Source organism: Vigna umbellata, chromosome 8 (genome assembly GCF_029865625.1).
Source record: "Vigna umbellata cultivar VRB3 chromosome 8, Vumbellata_1.0, whole genome shotgun sequence".
NCBI lineage: Eukaryota > Viridiplantae > Streptophyta > Magnoliopsida > Fabales > Fabaceae > Vigna > Vigna umbellata.
Genome location: NC_142172.1, coordinates 28,330,787 through 28,348,918, shown reverse-complemented (window position 1 = coordinate 28,348,918; position 18,132 = coordinate 28,330,787). Strand labels below are relative to the sequence as shown.

The 18,132-nt window shown below is 33.3% G+C and overlaps 2 protein-coding genes across 3 annotated transcripts; both read right to left on the bottom strand.

Annotated features, from left to right (window-relative positions):
- Positions 1-2,260: 2,260 nt before the first annotated feature.
- BS14A (BET1P/SFT1P-like protein 14A) lies at positions 2,261-4,995 on the bottom strand. 2 transcript variants are annotated; one of them, XM_047319265.2, is made up of 6 exons: positions 4,860-4,995; positions 4,651-4,718; positions 3,304-3,460; positions 2,795-2,851; positions 2,650-2,709; positions 2,261-2,481 (listed from the first exon to the last, which is right to left on the bottom strand). In XM_047319265.2, the coding sequence occupies exons 2-6, from the start codon at positions 4,662-4,664 to the stop codon at positions 2,392-2,394; spliced, it is 378 nt and encodes a 125-aa protein (XP_047175221.2). In that variant the 5' UTR covers positions 4,665-4,718; positions 4,860-4,995; the 3' UTR covers positions 2,261-2,391. The 2 variants fall into 2 exon arrangements, with proteins under 2 accessions (XP_047175221.2, XP_087951797.1); XM_088095671.1 differs by lacking the exons at positions 4,651-4,718; positions 4,860-4,995 and adding an exon at positions 3,952-4,019.
- Positions 4,996-6,820: 1,825 nt separating this feature from the next.
- On the bottom strand, positions 6,821-17,877 carry LOC124819881 (protein SUPPRESSOR OF PPI1 LOCUS 2, chloroplastic-like). The gene is made up of 12 exons (XM_088097211.1): positions 17,810-17,877; positions 17,256-17,314; positions 17,080-17,137; positions 16,863-16,898; positions 16,623-16,767; positions 16,221-16,385; positions 16,021-16,091; positions 15,856-15,934; positions 15,665-15,780; positions 15,432-15,579; positions 7,568-7,637; positions 6,821-7,096 (listed from the first exon to the last, which is right to left on the bottom strand). Exons 1-12 carry the CDS (start codon positions 17,875-17,877, stop codon positions 6,939-6,941), a joined length of 1,173 nt encoding a protein of 390 aa, XP_087953337.1. The 3' UTR covers positions 6,821-6,938.
- Positions 17,878-18,132: the final 255 nt, after the last annotated feature.

Genomic DNA, 18,132 nt, shown 5'->3' with positions numbered 1-18,132 from the left:
ATACTCATTTTCTCTTATTCACAAGATCTCAACTTGTTTACACACTTGAGCATCAAAAGTCTTTTGCAAATGAATATTCTTTTATGTCCCAACCCTTAAAAACATACATCAGAAACTTTTGAATGATTCAAATCATGCCACCTATCCAAAAGTCCACATTCAAATTCTTGTAAAAACAAAACTTATATCCAAAAATTATAATAACTTAAATTTCATTATTTACTAGAACTAATTCAAGTTCAATCCTTGTTAATATTGTTGAGAGGCAAAATGATGACGAAAATATAGTGTTTGTCAAGTTTCCAATGATTGAAAATTTGATTTGTCAATTAATATCAATCAGTCATAAGAGTAAGAACCCATCTTGGTTGCACGAGTAAGAGTCCTAGTTTAGAACGAATTATAGTCATATACGTGTTTCTTAGCTAATCTATTAGATTACATATGAGTAATAAAAGGTTAGTCTTTATTTCCTATTACAAGGATTTTTTTTCTTTTCTCTGATCATTTTTAAACATGTGAACATGTTAGCTAATATGTTTTTTTTCTTTATAATATATTACTGCCTAAACTTTATGAGTTGTTAGAGGGGTTTGATCATAAAACGGGCATGCATAGCAATTATGAAAAAGTGATATTTACTCTATTTAGAAAAAAAAAACTAAGGATAGTGTAAGGGAATAAATCTCATAAGGTTCCTACTATTGAAACAAGGACTACTCATAATTTTCATGTTTAGAAGCATTTGTTTACGATTTCACACAATTTGCTAAAGAGGTAAAGGTTGTGCAGAAATACAAGTAAAATGAATTGCAATGTGGTTAAGATGATTAAAATATGAAGTGTAGTATTTTTCGGCACAATTTACAATTGATTTGGAGCAACGGGCATTTTATGTGATTCTCGTTAATGAGGCAGAGTTTTTTACTTGTTTACTTTAGATTTCATATTTCGAGATGAGGTACACAACATAAAACGTAAGACTTTTTCATTTGCTTTTTAGTTTGTAAATTTAAAATACTTAGTGGTTTTCTCAAAGTTAATCATATATTAATTTGATTTTTGTTTTTAATAAACACGCGTAATGATTATTGAAGACCAAACACATATTAATCATTAATAATAGAGTTCTAATAAAACTACCAAAACTAAATTTGTTATACTAAAACTGTAATATTTATACAATACTAAAAAATAAAATATATCAATATTTATTTACCCTATTATTTAATATGTACTATTTTTGTTAAAGTAAAGAAATATTGTTTTTTATACAGGTGCAAGCCACCTCTATTCTCCCACGCTCCATATAGTATTTTCAATTAAGTTTCGTATCTCGAACTCTCAGTGCCCCAAGGCAGTTACAGTTTTGATGACCTTGTTCAAATTGCATCTCCAAGTGTGTTTGGTGATACAAGAAGTTGATTCATAAGTAGAATTTTACAAATTCTAATACGTTATTAAATAATAAATTTGATATGTTATTGGTCACATATATCTTCCACCTTCAGGACCATGTGTCAAACATAAAAGACTAGGCAGTCATAAAAGTTTGCATTAATAAGGTTGGTTTAATTGTTTTTATAGGGAGCGTACACAGTTTCACATCTATCAGCAATACCATTAATCCATTTCATGCAATGTTTGGGTAATCTTTACTATTTTGGTCAAGTACCGTGGACGGTGTGAAGATAACTGGGAGTTAAGGGTTTCAAAAGATTACCCTTTCTGCCATAAAAAAATTGTTGAAAACATTCGTAAAGTAATATAATTTAAAAGAATTAGAGACGCTTAAAATTTAATACGGCAACGGCAAAAGTGACTTTAGCACAATATACAACTATACATGGCCAAAAAACAAACGGTGATCTTGAACTGCTAGATTTCCAGTTCAGATTCAACCACTTGAATACATTAATCAAAGCTAAAAAGTGATGAAACTAATTCAACATAAAACAGTATAAATATAAAAACTAAATAAATATGAACGTTATCAATATATGGTCAGTTCGTTCAACACATTCAACTGAGTTTTAGTTCATTCAGAGTGGCCCACACGTCAATTAGGAGGAGACTATACCATAAGCAAACAAATGCCTAGTTCCCTGTTAGACCGATTTCGTCAACAATTATGGAAATATTTACGTTCATCCAATAAAGTACGAATCTTCTATAAAATAGGTGAATTGTACATAATCTAAATCAAAGAGGAAGGAATATTTTTTGGTATACAAACGCGATATTGACATTACCGGGTGGATAAAATGAAACGCAAAAATCTTTATACAAACACAAAGGAACATCTTACACGCAGTATAGCTAATTAGAGGAATAGAGCAAATAGCTTCTTTTCCGATCTAACATATTGCTGACAACTGAGGGAAAGATCAATTACCTAGTAAGATAATATATTATAAGAAAAAGCACAACAAAGGATGCTACAAGAGAAAACATTCTTCGGCTGGATTTTGTTTCAAATACCTGAAAGATGACACAACATAAAAAAAAAAGACACAAATAAATACTGGATCCTGATAGGGGAAGAAAACACTATACCCCTACCACATCTACTGACACCATCCCGAATCAGAAGAAATGGAAAAGACAACAAATGTATTGAACAAAAAGTAAACAAGACAGTTCACATACCATTTTGAATTTATCCATAGTGCCTGAGAGGACTCCTCTCGAAGAATCCATATCGTTTCCCTATATAAAATGCCAACAGGTTACCAGCGGATAACGTGATATAGCAGAGAAAACGCAGATATTTTCAATAATTGCTAGTACGTACCATACGATCCAACATCCGGTTATGACTATCCACTTCCTCATTTATGTCACCTGACAACTGTAGAAACTATGCTCGTTAAAACTTTATAGTTATAGTTATAGTTGATAAAGAAAAAGATTTTAAAACTATCACAAAATTGCACATTGTTAATAAATTTACAGGATATGGATTCAAGGTCTTTAAATACTCTTATGAAGGGTTTCAAGAAGACAAGAGCCAAATAGATATTATAATACTCCACAAATGGAACGGCACATTTACACCGTAATAGAATAAGAAGTAATGAATAATATGGGTCAAACAATGATTCGGTGTAAGAATGAAAGATAACAAAACTTGAAAAATGAAATTAATTAAAGCAACGAACGAAGGAAGAGCTCTGAGCTTTAATGCATAATATATATTCCAAAAAAAAGTTCCAATTCCAATCCGGCAGATTGCAATTCGTGCATTTACCTTTCAGTTCGAACAGAAAAGATAACATGACAGTCAAGCAGTAGTAAACTTACTCTTTTCAGCAGACTGACTCTATCTTGCAATCCATCCAATGCTTGTTCGTTATCATGTTCATCAATTTCATGGGAAGAAGTTGAGTAAATAGACGATGCTCTGATGCCACCCTCCTCAATACCATCAAAAAGTGCAACTCTGTTATTACGGCCATCTCTGAAACAGAAAAAAATAATAATATACAATATGGTGATATGAGCCAGATGGTCAGATAATACACAAGCAAGATTGTTTTCACTTATATGACGTTTCCATAAGCGCATAAAGCATCAAGGATTCTAGATACATAAATTGAATTAAATCATAAGGAAGTTTGAAATAAAGGCTGTCTCTGCATTGCTTGTGTCAGGGGGAAAGATATATCATACACTTAAAGCATTTCTAAAAAAATGAAATTATAAACAGCGACCAAATAACCCTAAGAACTGATCAAATAAAAGATAGGACTAGTGCAGCAGAAATAATTTTCTACAAATAATGAGGGATAAAATCTTTTATTAACTTCCCTTATCCTCGGAAGTAAATAGTACTCGATATTTTCTAAACAAATATAACAGCAGAATATCTTTCTCTATTATGTTGCACACTCATATCCATTATTCCACCACAACTTCAGCATAACTTATTGAATACACATGAATACATGCATAAAATTCGATTCCCAGTGAGCAGCAACCACATTCGCCATTCCAGTATCCATGGAAACAGATATGTTACCCAATCTATCTTTTCTCTCACATTCAATTGGACTCAAACAAAAATGTCCACACGAAGGCTCCAACACATATAATGACTTACATAGACAAGAAAAATAAAAGATTGTTCATCTAACACGAATAAAATACTGCAAAGGATTGTAACTCGTTCGAGGAAGTATATGCCGAGATGCGAAACTAGGAAAGCATCTCCCCTCATATTTGTTACAGGAATCTACACGCCAGAGATAACTCAGTCATCACTGATCTCAGGATCAAAGCAATTCTTATTCCAATTGGAAGGTGAAGGAATCATAACAAAAGTCTATTTTGAGATCAATGAAAGAACCCACACTAAAACGCATCCAAAATTCCCCAGTCCTCCATCCTCCTCCAACGCAAAACCAATTCACAAAAGGAAAAACTACTCCAATATGTAACAAGAACCAAAGCTACAAACAGCAATTCACCGATAAACCAGACTCATCGATCGATTCAAACCAGCGCGAGATAGAAAATCCAAAGCCTCCTACGACGTCGTCGTATTCACGGATCTAACAACAATTTCCCATCGTAACCGAATCGAGTAACGACCGACACTTTTTCCAGAACATATAAAAGAGAGAGAACATGAATTTAGTTCACACTAACCTTCTAGCATTCATGGCTCAGCAGATCACAAATTTCTAAAACCGTCGCAAGTTCTCCCAATCCGTTTCCTGGCGGAAATAAGTATAATAAATAAAAACAATAATTAATTAAAGGAAAACGATAAGAGAATACATGAGGAAAATTCAGATCTGAAAACGAAGGGAAGAGGATTAGGAGGAAGATGACGAAGAAGAAGAAGATTCGAGAACCTCTATGTCTTCAAACAAAAACTCGATATTAAGCGGAGAAAAAGTGAGGTAGAAAGAAAAGAGTGAATGAGAGGTTTATATACGATGCGAGGTCTGTTACTGTAAACACTGTAATGTAATTAATTACGCTTTTGTTATCAGTAAGACTGAGACCATTGAGGTGTCAATGTACAACTAGTGTTTTGAAAACACACAGTTTCTACCATAAATACTGTAGACAACTACTGTTCATTTTTTCCCCTTGTTTCCAGGCTCAGAAAATGGAAGGTGGATCTTGTTTTTTCTCCTAATCTTGGTTCCAAAAACAGTTTCACAATAAAAAAGTTGAAATTCTCACTATCCATTAAAACTTAATATTGTCGTAAAGTGTGCACTTAAATTTAATATGTTTTTATAAATTTAAAACTAGATGTCCAAATTATATATATATATAAATAGACTATTTAACTTCTACTCTTTTTCCATATATATACTTCTAACATAATCACGCATTTTACCAATATACCTTATGAATAATTTTTAATGTTCTCACAAATATTCTTAATACTTAATATGAAAATTATAAAAAATAAAATTTTAAAAGATCAGAAATTTCTTATATATGGCGAGTCTTATAATCACCAAAGAAACACATGTTTGAAACTAAGTATTCTATTTAAACGCTAAAAAACATGTTGAAAAGGAAATAATCATTATAAAAATAAATGTTTTTGTTAGGGTTATATTTTGCATCTATGGGGTTTAACCTTGTTAACAGTGTTTTATGCGGTTTGTTATTTTCTTGGAAGAGTCAATGTAGCTAGATTACCTGGAGTTTTTAGTAACCCCTGGAATAGCAATTTAGTGACAGTTTACAAAACTTTTGTACTGTCTTGTTTGTTTCATATTTTTAAATGATCATGTGACACCTTGAATGTTTATGCATTAAACGTTTTACATATTAGATAATTATATATTATTTCATGACATTTAGAGCGTTATATTAATATTTTAGATTATTTATTACGTCAAAGACTTAGTGACTAAACATGTTTGGATATTCAATCTTAAACATTAATATTTAACTCAAAATTTAAGTGGATTATGTTTTCATTCTATCAAAATGTTATTTGTATTTAAACAAATTTTACTTCTAAGTATTATATTCTTGTTTAATACTCTATATAGATTCTTATAACTGAAATATATTTTAATTTTTTTAATTTATTTTACATATTTATTATAATATATAAATGAATTGATTGAATTTATTTAGTTCTAATAGTACAAATATAATACTTATTTTATCAAACACTATCATAAAAATACTAATTAAAATGTAAAGTGTCAGCTTACATCATTAGAAAAAGTCATTCATGAATAACATTATAATTTTTTTAAAAAAATATCAATCTACATAATTGATAAATAAGTGATGAAACACTAATAAAAAAATTATAAAGAATTGTCCGCAGTATATACCAATCAACCAATTTTGAACCAGATTATCAAACAATCTTGAACCAGATTAACTTTTAGGTTTTAAATAAACTTTGATCTATATTTAAAAAATTGAAATATATTTTTTCACCTAACTAGATTGAAAATGGCTTAATTACCTACTTAGTCCCCATGTTAGGAGGTAATTTTCTGTTTAGTACCCAGTTTTAAAAATGTAGGCATTTGATACCTATGTTTTGAAATTTGTATCAATTCAATCCTATCCAGTTAACGGCGTTATAATTGATGCGAGAAATTAAGGACGTTAATGATAGCCTGGGTGGAATAGCTATCAAATGTTTGAATGCATCTTCATTAACGTCCTTAATTTCTCGCATCAATTATAACGCCGTTAACTGGATAGGATTGAATTGATACAAATTTCAAAAGATAGGTACCAAATGCCTACATTTTTAAAACCGGGTACTAAACAGAAAATTACCTCATAACATGGGGACTAAGTAGGTAATTAAGCCATTGAAAATCCATAGGAATGGTGTGTAGAGGGATTTTGACATGTCTATTTGTATCACCTTTTATGATGAAATTGAAAATTGAAGAAGCCTAGACAAAAACTGCCAAATTAAGCAGTGTCAGCTTTTATAGTAGCAAATCGCTAATTCCGAAATATGCAGTTCCTTCTTGAAAGGCATTAATAGCATAATCAACTTGTATCTGAGCCAAGAGGGTTTTGAATCGAATGCCAACCCCAATTCCATACCCAAATCCTGGCTTACCATGTCTCTCTCTCGGATTATCTGCAATTAAAAGTAACAATCACTAGTAAAAAAAATGTGATTTTTAACTCACGGTATAGGCTTCGGTTACGTTATAGGTTTCTCCTACGTGAGAACTGAAGCGTATAACGTTATATATATCGATTAATCTAAGACCTGAAGTAGAATAACAATATTGCATTGGTTAATCTAAAACCTGAGACCTCTATCACTATATCACTGCTACACCTGCTACGTGCCTGCTATACACCGGTTACACATCTTAAGAGTTAAACAAGTCATGGTAATGGCAAAGGTGAGGGACAAGAAAAAGATTAACTTAATTAGTATCCAATAGAGATAGGAATACAATCTTGTCTTGTTTGGAGATAGAATTTTAAATGGTCAAAACAGAACGAAAGGCTACTAAGAATGCTAACATGGCTTATTGTGGCCAAACTTTTGCGTTGATAAACTTGGAGGTTGGATTTCTGAATGATTAAGGAAACTCACTTGGAACTTTATCACTACTCCACAGGTCAGACCCACAGTCCAGGAAGATAACACCTGTTAGTTTCTTGCTCTGCAAATAGTGTAGAAAAAGGTGATTAATAAGCAAACAATAATCGGTAGAAATGTTTAAAAATGAGTCATGGGGATCTTATAAACTAAACATGTATGTATATTAAATTCTGATGCAAACTTTAAAAGAATACAAAAAATCTTAAAAGTATTGAAATTAATGTAAATTCTAAAAATATTGTAGAAAAGTTTAAGATAAGAAAGAACATTGTTGGTAAAAATTTAGATAATTCCACATAAATTGTGCTTAAGACAACAATAAAATACATTTCTTCCAACTACTATTTTCACATTTCACTATTTCCATATTTTTTCTACCTCTTCAACTATTCCTTTCATAACCTCAAAATACTAATAGTGGTACCAAAGCTAAGTTGAGTGATTTACTAGGCATAGATAAAAAATTTCAACTATGTTAAACACAAAAGTCATATCTTCATTCTATACTACTTCCAAAATATTTTCCAAACTTATGACTACTACCAATAAAACATCATAAATTCTAGTACCTATTTTCATAGTAAAAAATTATGATTTTTGGAATGTTAAAATGAAGACATTCTTTTGCTCTCAAGATTTATAAGATATTAATATAGAAGAGGGATTCACTATTCCAATTCCAGAAGACACTTTCACTCTTACTATAACTCAAAAGAAGGAGTTGAAGGAAAACAAGCAGAAGGATTCAAAGACTTTATTTTTTGTTCAACAAGTCGTTGATGACACAATTTTTCAAGAATAATTGATGTCACAAGTGCAAAACAATCTTGGAACACAATACAAAAGGAGTTTAAAGGAAGTGACCAGGTATACACAATGTTAAACTTCATTCTCTAAGATGAGAGTTTGAATTAATAAGAATGAAAGAATATGAGACTATTAAAGACTACTATTCTAGAATAAAAGAAATAATTAGTTAGATGAGACCCTATTGGAAAAATATTCTTGACAAAAAAATAGTTTAGAAAATTTTATTTTCTATTCCTTAAAAATATGATGCAATAGTAACGTGATTGAACAAACAAAATTACGGTATAGAGAAGCTTCTAGAATTTTCTTTTTTTTTCTAGAAATTTCTACTCTACTTTTATTTTCTTCATATTCTTTATTCTAAGACTGTAACTTCAGTTTTGATTGAAAGACATTTTTGACCGAGTCTTCTTTATGTCTTTTCAATCTTTGTTCATAAGTTTCAAGGGAGCCCATTAGTTGTGTTACTCACAGTGTAGCTAAATCTTTTGTTTGTTCAATCACGGTTGCGGTTCCATCATATTTTTGTGGAATAGAAATTAAAATTTTCTCAACGATTTTTTTTGTGAAGAATATTTTCCCCATAGGCTCTCATCTTACTGATTATTTCTTTTATTTTAGAATAGTAGTCTTTAATGGTCTCAGATTCTTTTATTCTATTAATTCAAACTCTCATCTTAGAGGATGAAGTTTAACATTGCGTACTTCATCACTTCCTTGAAACTCCTCTTGTATTATGTTCCAAGCATGCTCTGCACTTGTGGCACCAATTATCCTTGGAAAAATTGTGTCATCAATTACTTGTTGAAGATCAAATAAAGCCCTTGAATCCTTTTGCTTGTTTTCCTTCAACTCCTTCTCCTAAGCTGCAGTAAGAATGGAAGTGTCTTATGGAATAGTGTATTTCTCTTTTATATTGTCCCATAAATCTTGAGAGTGGAAGAATGTCTTCATTTTGACACTCCAAAAATTATAATTTTCTCCTGTGAAAAAATAGGTACTGGAATTGATAATGTTTGAGGTAGTAGCCATAAGTTGAGAAAATATTTTGCAAATAGTATAGAATGAATTTATAGTTTTGTTTGAAATATTTGAACATTTTTATCTTTGCCTAGTAGATGACTGAACATAGCTCTGCTAACATTGTTAGTATTTTGAGGCTGTGAAAGGAATAATTTATAGGGTAAAGAAAAAGTAGAGATAATGCAAAGTAGAAAACATGTGGAGATAATAGAATGTGTTGCAGTTGTCTTAGTTGTGGTAGATGTTGTCTTAGTAGAGTAAATGAGTATTTATAGACCCATAGATTTTGTTGGGTTATTGGGCTCCCTTCCTATGTGGAGAATAGGTCCAAATAATGTGAACCTTTATGTCTCACTAGGTTAAATAGAGATGAGTCATATTAGTAGGGCACATGAGAGTCATTTAAAGAGAGGCAAAAGCCAAGTGAGAGAAAAAGAAGAGAGAAAGCTATTCCCGCATAATCCTAAACCTGCACTAGTGCTTTCGTCGCTGTGAAGTCGTTAACCGTTGGATCGAGCAAATTTTTGGACAGTAGGTTCCAGACATATGGTTCTTCATTGTGAATGTTCGGATCGTCAATCGGAGGTCTAGATTGGGAGAAATCAGTCCCGCACCAGCAGCCATGTTTTGGAGAATTTTCATCTTCTTTGTTTTCATATGTAAGCATTTGTGCTTATTTAAATTGTTTTATTGAACACATCATTTGGTGTTATTATTGGAGACTCTTTTGTACACTATTATTTATCATAGTGGATTTTTCTTTGGTCTGGACGAGTCATGGCTTTTACCCTTGCATTGAGGGATTTTCTACGTTAAAAATTGTTGGTGTCTCTTTGTACTTTGGATTCTATTTTTGTTCTATTTGTTTGGTACTCCTCACAGATTCTCACAAGAAGGGGGATTGAATTTCCGCTGCGTCATTACTTTTTTCTAAGTTGTTATATTTTTTGGCCCTTCCCCATCAGAGTGGCATCAGAACTCTTTTGTTAAGGGACTGTTTAGTTTGTGTGAATGATGGAGGCACATACAAAATTGATTCCTTTGAATGAAAATTATCACCTATGGAAAGGCAAGATGAAGGACTTGCTATTTGTGAAAAATTTGCATCTTCCTGTTTTTGCTTCCAATAAGCCGGAATCCAAGTTAGATGAAGAATGGGATTTTGAACATCAACATGTATGTGGATTTATCAGGCAGTTTGTTGATGATAATGTGTATAATTTTGTTGCCAATGAGACACATGCGAGAAGCCTATGGGATAAGCTTGAGTCCTTGTATGCCTCTAAGTCAGGGACTAATAAATTGTACTTGTTGAAAAATTTTGTGGAGTTGAAGTACAAGGAAGGAACTCCTGTTTCAAATCACTTGAGTGAATTTCAAGGACGCTATGATCAATTAGCAGGAGTGGGTATAAAATTTGATTATGATCTATTGGACTTATTCCTATTAAACTCTTTACCGAATTCATGGGAGACATTTCGGGTTTCCATGATAAGTGCTACCCCTAATGGTGATATTTCTTTGCAAATGGAAAATAGTGGTGCTCTTAATGAGGAGATGAGAAGGAAGACACATGGTACTTCATCTCATTCAGAAGTGCTTATTACAAAGAATAGGGGGAGAAACAAGAAGAAAGAACAAAATAGTGGTAGAGATAAAAGCAGGAGCAAGTCCAGGTCTCGGTACAAGAATGTGGAGTGTCATTATTGTCATAAAACAGGGCATATAAAGAAGAACTGTTTTTTGTTGAAGAAAGAGAGCAAAGACAAAAAGGGTAAGCAAAGAAAAAGATACTGATGAAGATGATCGTGTTACTACTACTACATATGATGACCTTGTTTGTCTTCGTGATTATGATGCTATTAACCTTGTATCTGATGAGAGCATATGGATAATTGATAGTGGTGCTACACTGCATGTTACATCCAGGAAGGAGTTCTTCACATCTTATACACCTGATGATTTTGGAGTATTGAAGATGGGTAATGATGGGGTGTCTAAGGTTATTGGTGTTGGTGATGTTCACTTACAAACCAACATGGGGATTCTGTTGTTGCTTAGAGGAGTTAAACATGCTCCAGATGTTCGCTTTAACTTGATTTCTGTGCAGGTACTTGATGATGGTGGATTTGATAATCACTTTGGTTCTGTAAAGTGGAAGCTTACCAAACGTAACTTGATTGTGGCTAAAGGGGAGAAAAACTCTAAGCTTTACTGGACAAAAGCTTTGGTTGCTAAAGATAGTGTGAATGTCGTGTATATGAAGTCACCTTTGTGGCACAAAAGGCTTGGGCATATCAGTGAAAAAGGACTTAACTGCTTATCAAAAAAGGATGTTATTTCAGGATTGAAGAGTGTAGAGTTGGAGAAATATTCTCACTGCATGGCTGGTAAACAAACCAGAGTATCCTTCAAGAAGCATCCTCCTTCCAGGAAGTCAGAGTTGCTTGAATTGGTGCATTCTGATGTTTGTGGCCCATTGAAGGTAAAGTCGTTTAGTGGTGCACTTTACTTTGTTACTTTTATTAATGATTGTTCCAAGAAGCTTTGGGTTTATGCATTACAGAGAAAGGACCAATTGTTGGACAAGTTTAAACAATTCCATGCTTTGGTTGAGAGACAGTCAGGCAAGAAGCTGAAGCGCATTCATATTGACAATGGTGGTGAATATTGTGGACCATTTGATGCTTATTGTAGACAGTATGGTATTGCACATGAGAAGACTCCTCCCAAAACTCCTCAGTTGAATGGTTTAGCAGAGAGGATGAATAGGACATTGATTGAAAGAGATAGATGTATGCTTTCTGAAGCAAAATTGCCTGAGCATTTCTGGGGTGAGGCATTGTTTACATCAGTGCATGTTATTAATCTAAGTCCTGCAGTTACTTTGAACTCTGAGGTGCCAGACAAAATTTGGTTTAGCAAGAATGTTACTTATGATCATTTGTGTGTCTTCGGTTGTAAAACATTTGTTCATGTTCCAAAGGATGAAAGATCCAAGTTGGATGTGAAGACAAGGAAATACATCTTCATTGGTTTTGGTCAGGATGAATTTGGCTACAAGATGTATGACCCCGTTGAAAAGAAAGTTGTTAGAAGTCGTGATGTGCAATTCATGGAAGATCAAACCATTGATGATATTGATAAGGTGGAGAAATCTACACCTAAGGAAAATGGTAATGTGGTTGATTTTGATCCAATTCGGTTGTTTATTAATGATTTGGATATTGATGTTCATGATGATGAACAACATGGTGATACTGATAATAAGCAGATTGGAGATGACTTGGATGTTCCTATTGATAATGTTGATGAAGAGGAACATGATGTGTCACTAGATGAGAGTCTTGGTGATGTACCTGAGTTACTAGAAGCTCAACCCAGAAGATCTGATAGGCCAAAACAACCTTCTAAGAAATACTCAAACAATGAGTATGTGATATTCACTAATGAGGGAGAACCTGAATGTTATGAGGAGGCCATTGAAAGTGAAGAAAAGCAAAAGTGGTTAGATGTAATGTAGGATGAGATGAAATCTCTGCATGATAATCACACTTATGACTTGGTGAAGTTTCTTAAGGGTAAGAGAGCCTTAGAGAACAGGTGGATTTTCAAGGTGAAGCAAGAGAGCAATTCTACATCTACCAGATATAAAGACAGATTAGTGTTGAAAGGCTTTAGACAAAGAAAGGGTGTTGACTTCAATGAGATTTTCTCGCATGTGGTAAGGATGACATCCATTAGAACTGTGTTAAGTTTAGCTGCTACTCTAGATTTGGAGGTTGAGCAGATGGATGTGAAGACAACTTTCCTTTATGGTGATTTGGAGGAAGAGATTTACATGAAGCAACCAGATGGTTTTCTTGTTGAAGGCCAGGAAGACTATGTGTGTAGGCTACGAAAAAGCCTATATGGTTTGAAGCAGGCTCCGAGACAGTGATATAACAAGTTTGAGTCAGTTATGTGTGAGCAAGGCTACAAGAAGACTACTTCTGACCATTGTGTCTTTGTCAGGAAATTTTCTGAGAATGATTTCATTATACTGTTGTTATATGTTGATGTCATGCTTATTGTGGGAAAGATGTATCCAAAATTGACAGGTTGAAGAAGTAACTGGGCGAGTCATTTGCCATGAAAGACATGGGAGCTGCTAAGAAGATTCTTGGTATAAGTATCACTCATGATATAAAAGAGAAGAAACTTTGGCTATCACAGGAGCACTACATTCAGAAGGTGTTGCAAAGATTCCAAATGGAAAATGCTAAAGTTGTAAGTACTCCTCTTGCTACTCATTTTAAGTTGAGTGTTAAATAAAGTCCTTAAAATGAAGCTAAGAAGACGAATATGAGCAAAGTTCCTTATGCTTTTGTGGTGGGTAGTTTGATGTATGCAATGGTATGTACAAGGCCTGATATTGCACATGTTGTTGGTACAATCAACAGATTTCTGTCAAATCCAAGTAGAGAGCATTGAAATGCTATGAAATGGATTTTGAGGTATCTTCATGGTACTAGTGGTTTGAGGCTTTGTTTTGGAGGTGATAAGCCTTTTGTGGGTTACTCAGATTCAGATATGGCTGAAGACATTGATTCCAGAAAGTCTACTTCATGCTATTTGATTCAGTTTGCAGGGGGAGCCTTGGCTTGGCAATCAAAGTTGCAAAAGTATGTAGCGTTGTCTACTACTGAGGCATAATTCATTGCACTTACTAAAGTATGTAAGGAGTTGTTATGGGAGAAGAAATTCTTGCAGGAGCTTGGTTTTGTGCAAGGGAAATACTTGTTGTATTGTGACAGTCAAAGTGCTATTCATCTTGGTAAGAATCCAACTTTTCATTCTAAATCCAAACATATTGATGTGAGGTATCATTGGATGCGTGATGTTTTGGATGTTAGGTTGTTGGAATTAGTGAAGGTTCATACAGATGATAATGGTGCTGATATGATGACCAAGACATTGTCAAGAGGAAAGTTTGAAGTTTGTTGTGAGATCGCCGGTTTGGCGGATATCTCCACATAGTCGTGAGGGGCAGATTTGTTGGGTTATTGGGCTCCCTTCCTATGTGGAGAATAAGCCCAAATAATGTGGACCTTTATGTCTCACTAAGTTAAATAGAGATGAGTCAGATTAGTAGAGCACATGAGTCATTTGAAGAGAGGCAAAAGTCAAGTGAGAGAAAAAGATGAGAGAGAAAGCTATTCCCGCATAACCCTAAACCTGCATTGGTGTTTTCGTCGCTGTGAAGTCATTAACCGTTGGAGCGAGCTGATTTTTGGACAGTAGGTTCCAGACATATGATTCTTCATTCTGACTGTTCGGATTGTCAATCGGAAGTCTATATTGGGAGAAATCGGTCCCTTACCAACAGCTCTATTTTGGAGAATTTTCATCTTTTTTGTTCTCATTTGTAAGCATTTTGTGCTTAATTAAATTGGCTTATTGAACACATCCTTTGGTGTTATTATTGGAGACTCTTTTGTACCCTATTATTGATCGTAGTGAATTTTTCTTTGGTCTGGATGACTCGTGATTTTTACCCTTGCATTGAGGGGTTTTCCACATTAAAAATTGTTGGTGTCTCTTTGTACTTTGGATTCTATTTTTGTTCTATTTGTTTTGTGTTCCTCACATATTCTCACAAGAAGGGGACTGAATTTCCGCTGTGTCATTACTTTTTTCTAAGTTGTTAAACTTTTTGCCCTTCCCCCATCAGATTATTCTAGAACATGTTTTCCATAACTTGTATGGAATGTTCTAGATTGTTATCTACGTAGAATGTTCTTGATTTTTTCTTTTTATCTTAGGTTTTTCTACGATATTCTCGAACTTTTATCACATTTTAGTACTTTTATTTTAGGATTTTCTATATTCTTCTAAAACTTGCATTATACTTTAATACTACCATACCATTTATATAATAGAGCCATTAGTATCGAGGAAAATATGCTTCTTGCAAATAGACAAATACATAGAAGAGGTATAATTTATCTGTGTGACTGAAGCCGAGCAATGAATGTTATACCAATGGGATTGACAATTCAGTTGTGGATAGCAGACACGATTGTCCAACGCCAACGGCACCTTCACCATAGCCTCGCACACTACTGGGACCACCGATTGCAAATGCTTGATATGGAGCAAAGGATCCCTTAACTGTTCCACCACTCATCCTGTCACAATATATATTGCAAAACTGATGCAGGTTACCTAGTGCCAAGGAAGGAATGCATATACTGAACAAAAACAAGAACTCACCGTGAGAAGAACAATGCTGGTCCAAGTTTGATTCCTCTTGCTGCAGTAACTTCAAACCGATAGTAGGTCAACAAGGTTGGTGGAATTGCAGTTCCTAGTTCCATTTGGACACTAAACTGCACACAAATAATGGTCACAAGATTGAATAAGGAAGATTTAATTTCTCAGTTTGGATAAAATTAATTACTTACATTAGTAAAACTGTTATCATTTTCCTCTTGAAATCGAGATTCTTGACTAACAGCTATCACGTTATCAGATGGACTTCCACTACGAGGAATTCAAGAAGACGTGGTAAGTCAAAATTATTGAAACAGGTAAATTTTGTGAGGTCTGAAACAACAAATCTCAGCAACCTTCGAGTCAGTTGAAAACCATCTCGGTCTGTACTTATAGAGCGGCCTCCATCGTGTGAAAAGTGAAAACGCTGCACAATTGATCAAACCCAACAAAGATGACAGACAATATTCTCTACGTTAGAGAAACGCATGCATGATACGATATTGCAAGGTAAGAATCGGAATGAACGAAAACAAGTATTAACTAACCCTCCAACCTTAAAGTATACACCTGTTGCTTTGCCTTTGGTCGAATCAGATTCAGAAGGCTCGACATAATCAAACCCAATCGACAACTCGGACAATCTTACACCTTGACTTTGGGAATGGCGAAAACTGTTCATGGGAATTCCATGGATTCTTAGCTCGGGTGAAACTGAATGCTATAAAGAAAAAACATTGCCATTGTGTTACGGTGAAAAGAAAAACCACCTCAAGGTTAGCAAGTATCTCACAAACATATGATGAAAAAAGCTTAATCGACAATATACATCTCTAAGAAAATATTATGTTACAAAAAAAAACATTTTACAAAGTAAAATAGACACTTTCTTACTTTGTGCTACTAAAATTTATAGAAAGATTAGTTAATTATGAAAAAATAATCAACAAGTACAAACCTTAATGGTGAGGGAGGGAGGACCAATATGTCGAGGTCTATGGTACCTATACGTGACCAATAGGTCTGAATCATGCAGCCCTTTGTGCCACGACATATCTAGCAAATCACTGTAATAAATTAGGCCAGGCTGCTTCAAGCGAAGGCTGCCATCAAAGAAATTTTGGTTATATCTACACAAACATATACCCAATTTGATGTCACTGCGAGTACAAATTTAGAAATCAAACCAAACTTGTACCTGCCAGTAGCCATAGAAAACAGACATCTTGACAGCCTGTTCATGAAAACACCATCACAAGATAGAAATATCATATATATACACAAAAATGTTCATCAACACGTAATATACACTTAGAAAAAAAAATAACATAATATATGATCTGATAAAAAGAAAAACATAAAAAAAACTAGTAAGTATATTCTTGCTGTCAAAACATTATAGAATCGACAAAAACCTCTGCATGTCAGAACTACACAGTCTTCTTGTGAAATCAACTCCAACGTCTAGCTTTGCTGCCATGAACAAAATGCATACTTGGTACATTAATATTTAATGATATGCAATGTTAACCAACTAGATACTAAAAGAAAATGACAAATAAGAGAACTGGAAGTTTGAAGAAAATCGAACATCTTCCAACGTGGACACTTTTGTTTGCTCCCATTTCTTCTGAGTCCTCGTTCAAACAACTGCAAGAATTGACGAGGAAACAGTGAAGATGAAAACAGAATTTCCTAATTTGGCTGCAACGTCTACATATAAGTTCGAAAAGGTGGTGGTTCCATGCTTTCTATCTTTGACATTCTTTATCTGACATAGATGACAAGTTTTGTCACCTCATTGCTTCCTCGTATTTCCTTACCTCACGAGAGGTTCAGAGGATATAGGCTATGACGTTCTCCTGTTATATTATTGTATAACTTATATTATAAATCAATAATACTACCTTCAGTACGTACCTAATACTTATTAGAAATATTTTTCATATATATACTTCTTTCAAAAAGCATATGCAAAAAAATACAGTTAAATCAGTAAGAGACATGTATAGTTTGAGCCAATTTCTATTTAAATTTAAAATTTTAATATTTAAATTCATAATAGATTAAATAAGTAACAAACGTCTTATACTATGATTATATTACCTATTCTCTCAAAAAGTAAAAATATAGGAAGTTGATTACCTTTTTTCCCTTTTGACATTATTCTTCCTCTTCCTGTCCAATTTACTCGGTCTATAAATTTTATCCATGGTAGAAATTTACCTATTTATATTAATATTAACTAGTCACGGGCAATTTTCTAACAATATTTAATAATAAAAATAAATTTTATAAAATTATTTACTTATACATATATATATATATATATATTTATTTATTTGAAATATATATCTTTACTTCACAATATTATATATGATCTTACTTTTAACTTCTGTTGTGCAAAAGTAAGGGTAACTTTTGTTGTTTTATTGTATATTATTATTTGTTAGAGTAGGTAATGATGT

Excerpts from the sequence above, each read along its gene's own strand:
- LOC124819881 (XM_088097211.1), bottom strand. The coding sequence starts at position 17,877 with ATGGATAAAATTTATAGACCGAGTAAATTGGACAGGAAGAGGAAGAAT. Across the intron at positions 15,781-15,855 it reads ATGATAACAGTTTTACTAAT|TTTAGTGTCCAAATGGAACT; the intron begins GTAAGTAATTAA and ends ATTTGTGTGCAG. Across the intron at positions 7,097-7,567 it reads GAGTAGTGATAAAGTTCCAA|ATAATCCGAGAGAGAGACAT; the intron begins GTGAGTTTCCTT and ends TTTTAATTGCAG.
- BS14A (XM_088095671.1), bottom strand. The coding sequence starts at position 4,004 with ATGGATACTGGAATGGCGAATGTGGTTGCTGCTCACTGGGAATCGAAT. Across the intron at positions 2,710-2,794 it reads ACCGGATGTTGGATCGTATG|GGAAACGATATGGATTCTTC; the intron begins GTACGTACTAGC and ends CATTTTATATAG. Across the intron at positions 2,482-2,649 it reads CTATGGATAAATTCAAAATG|GTATTTGAAACAAAATCCAG; the intron begins GTATGTGAACTG and ends GTCATCTTTCAG.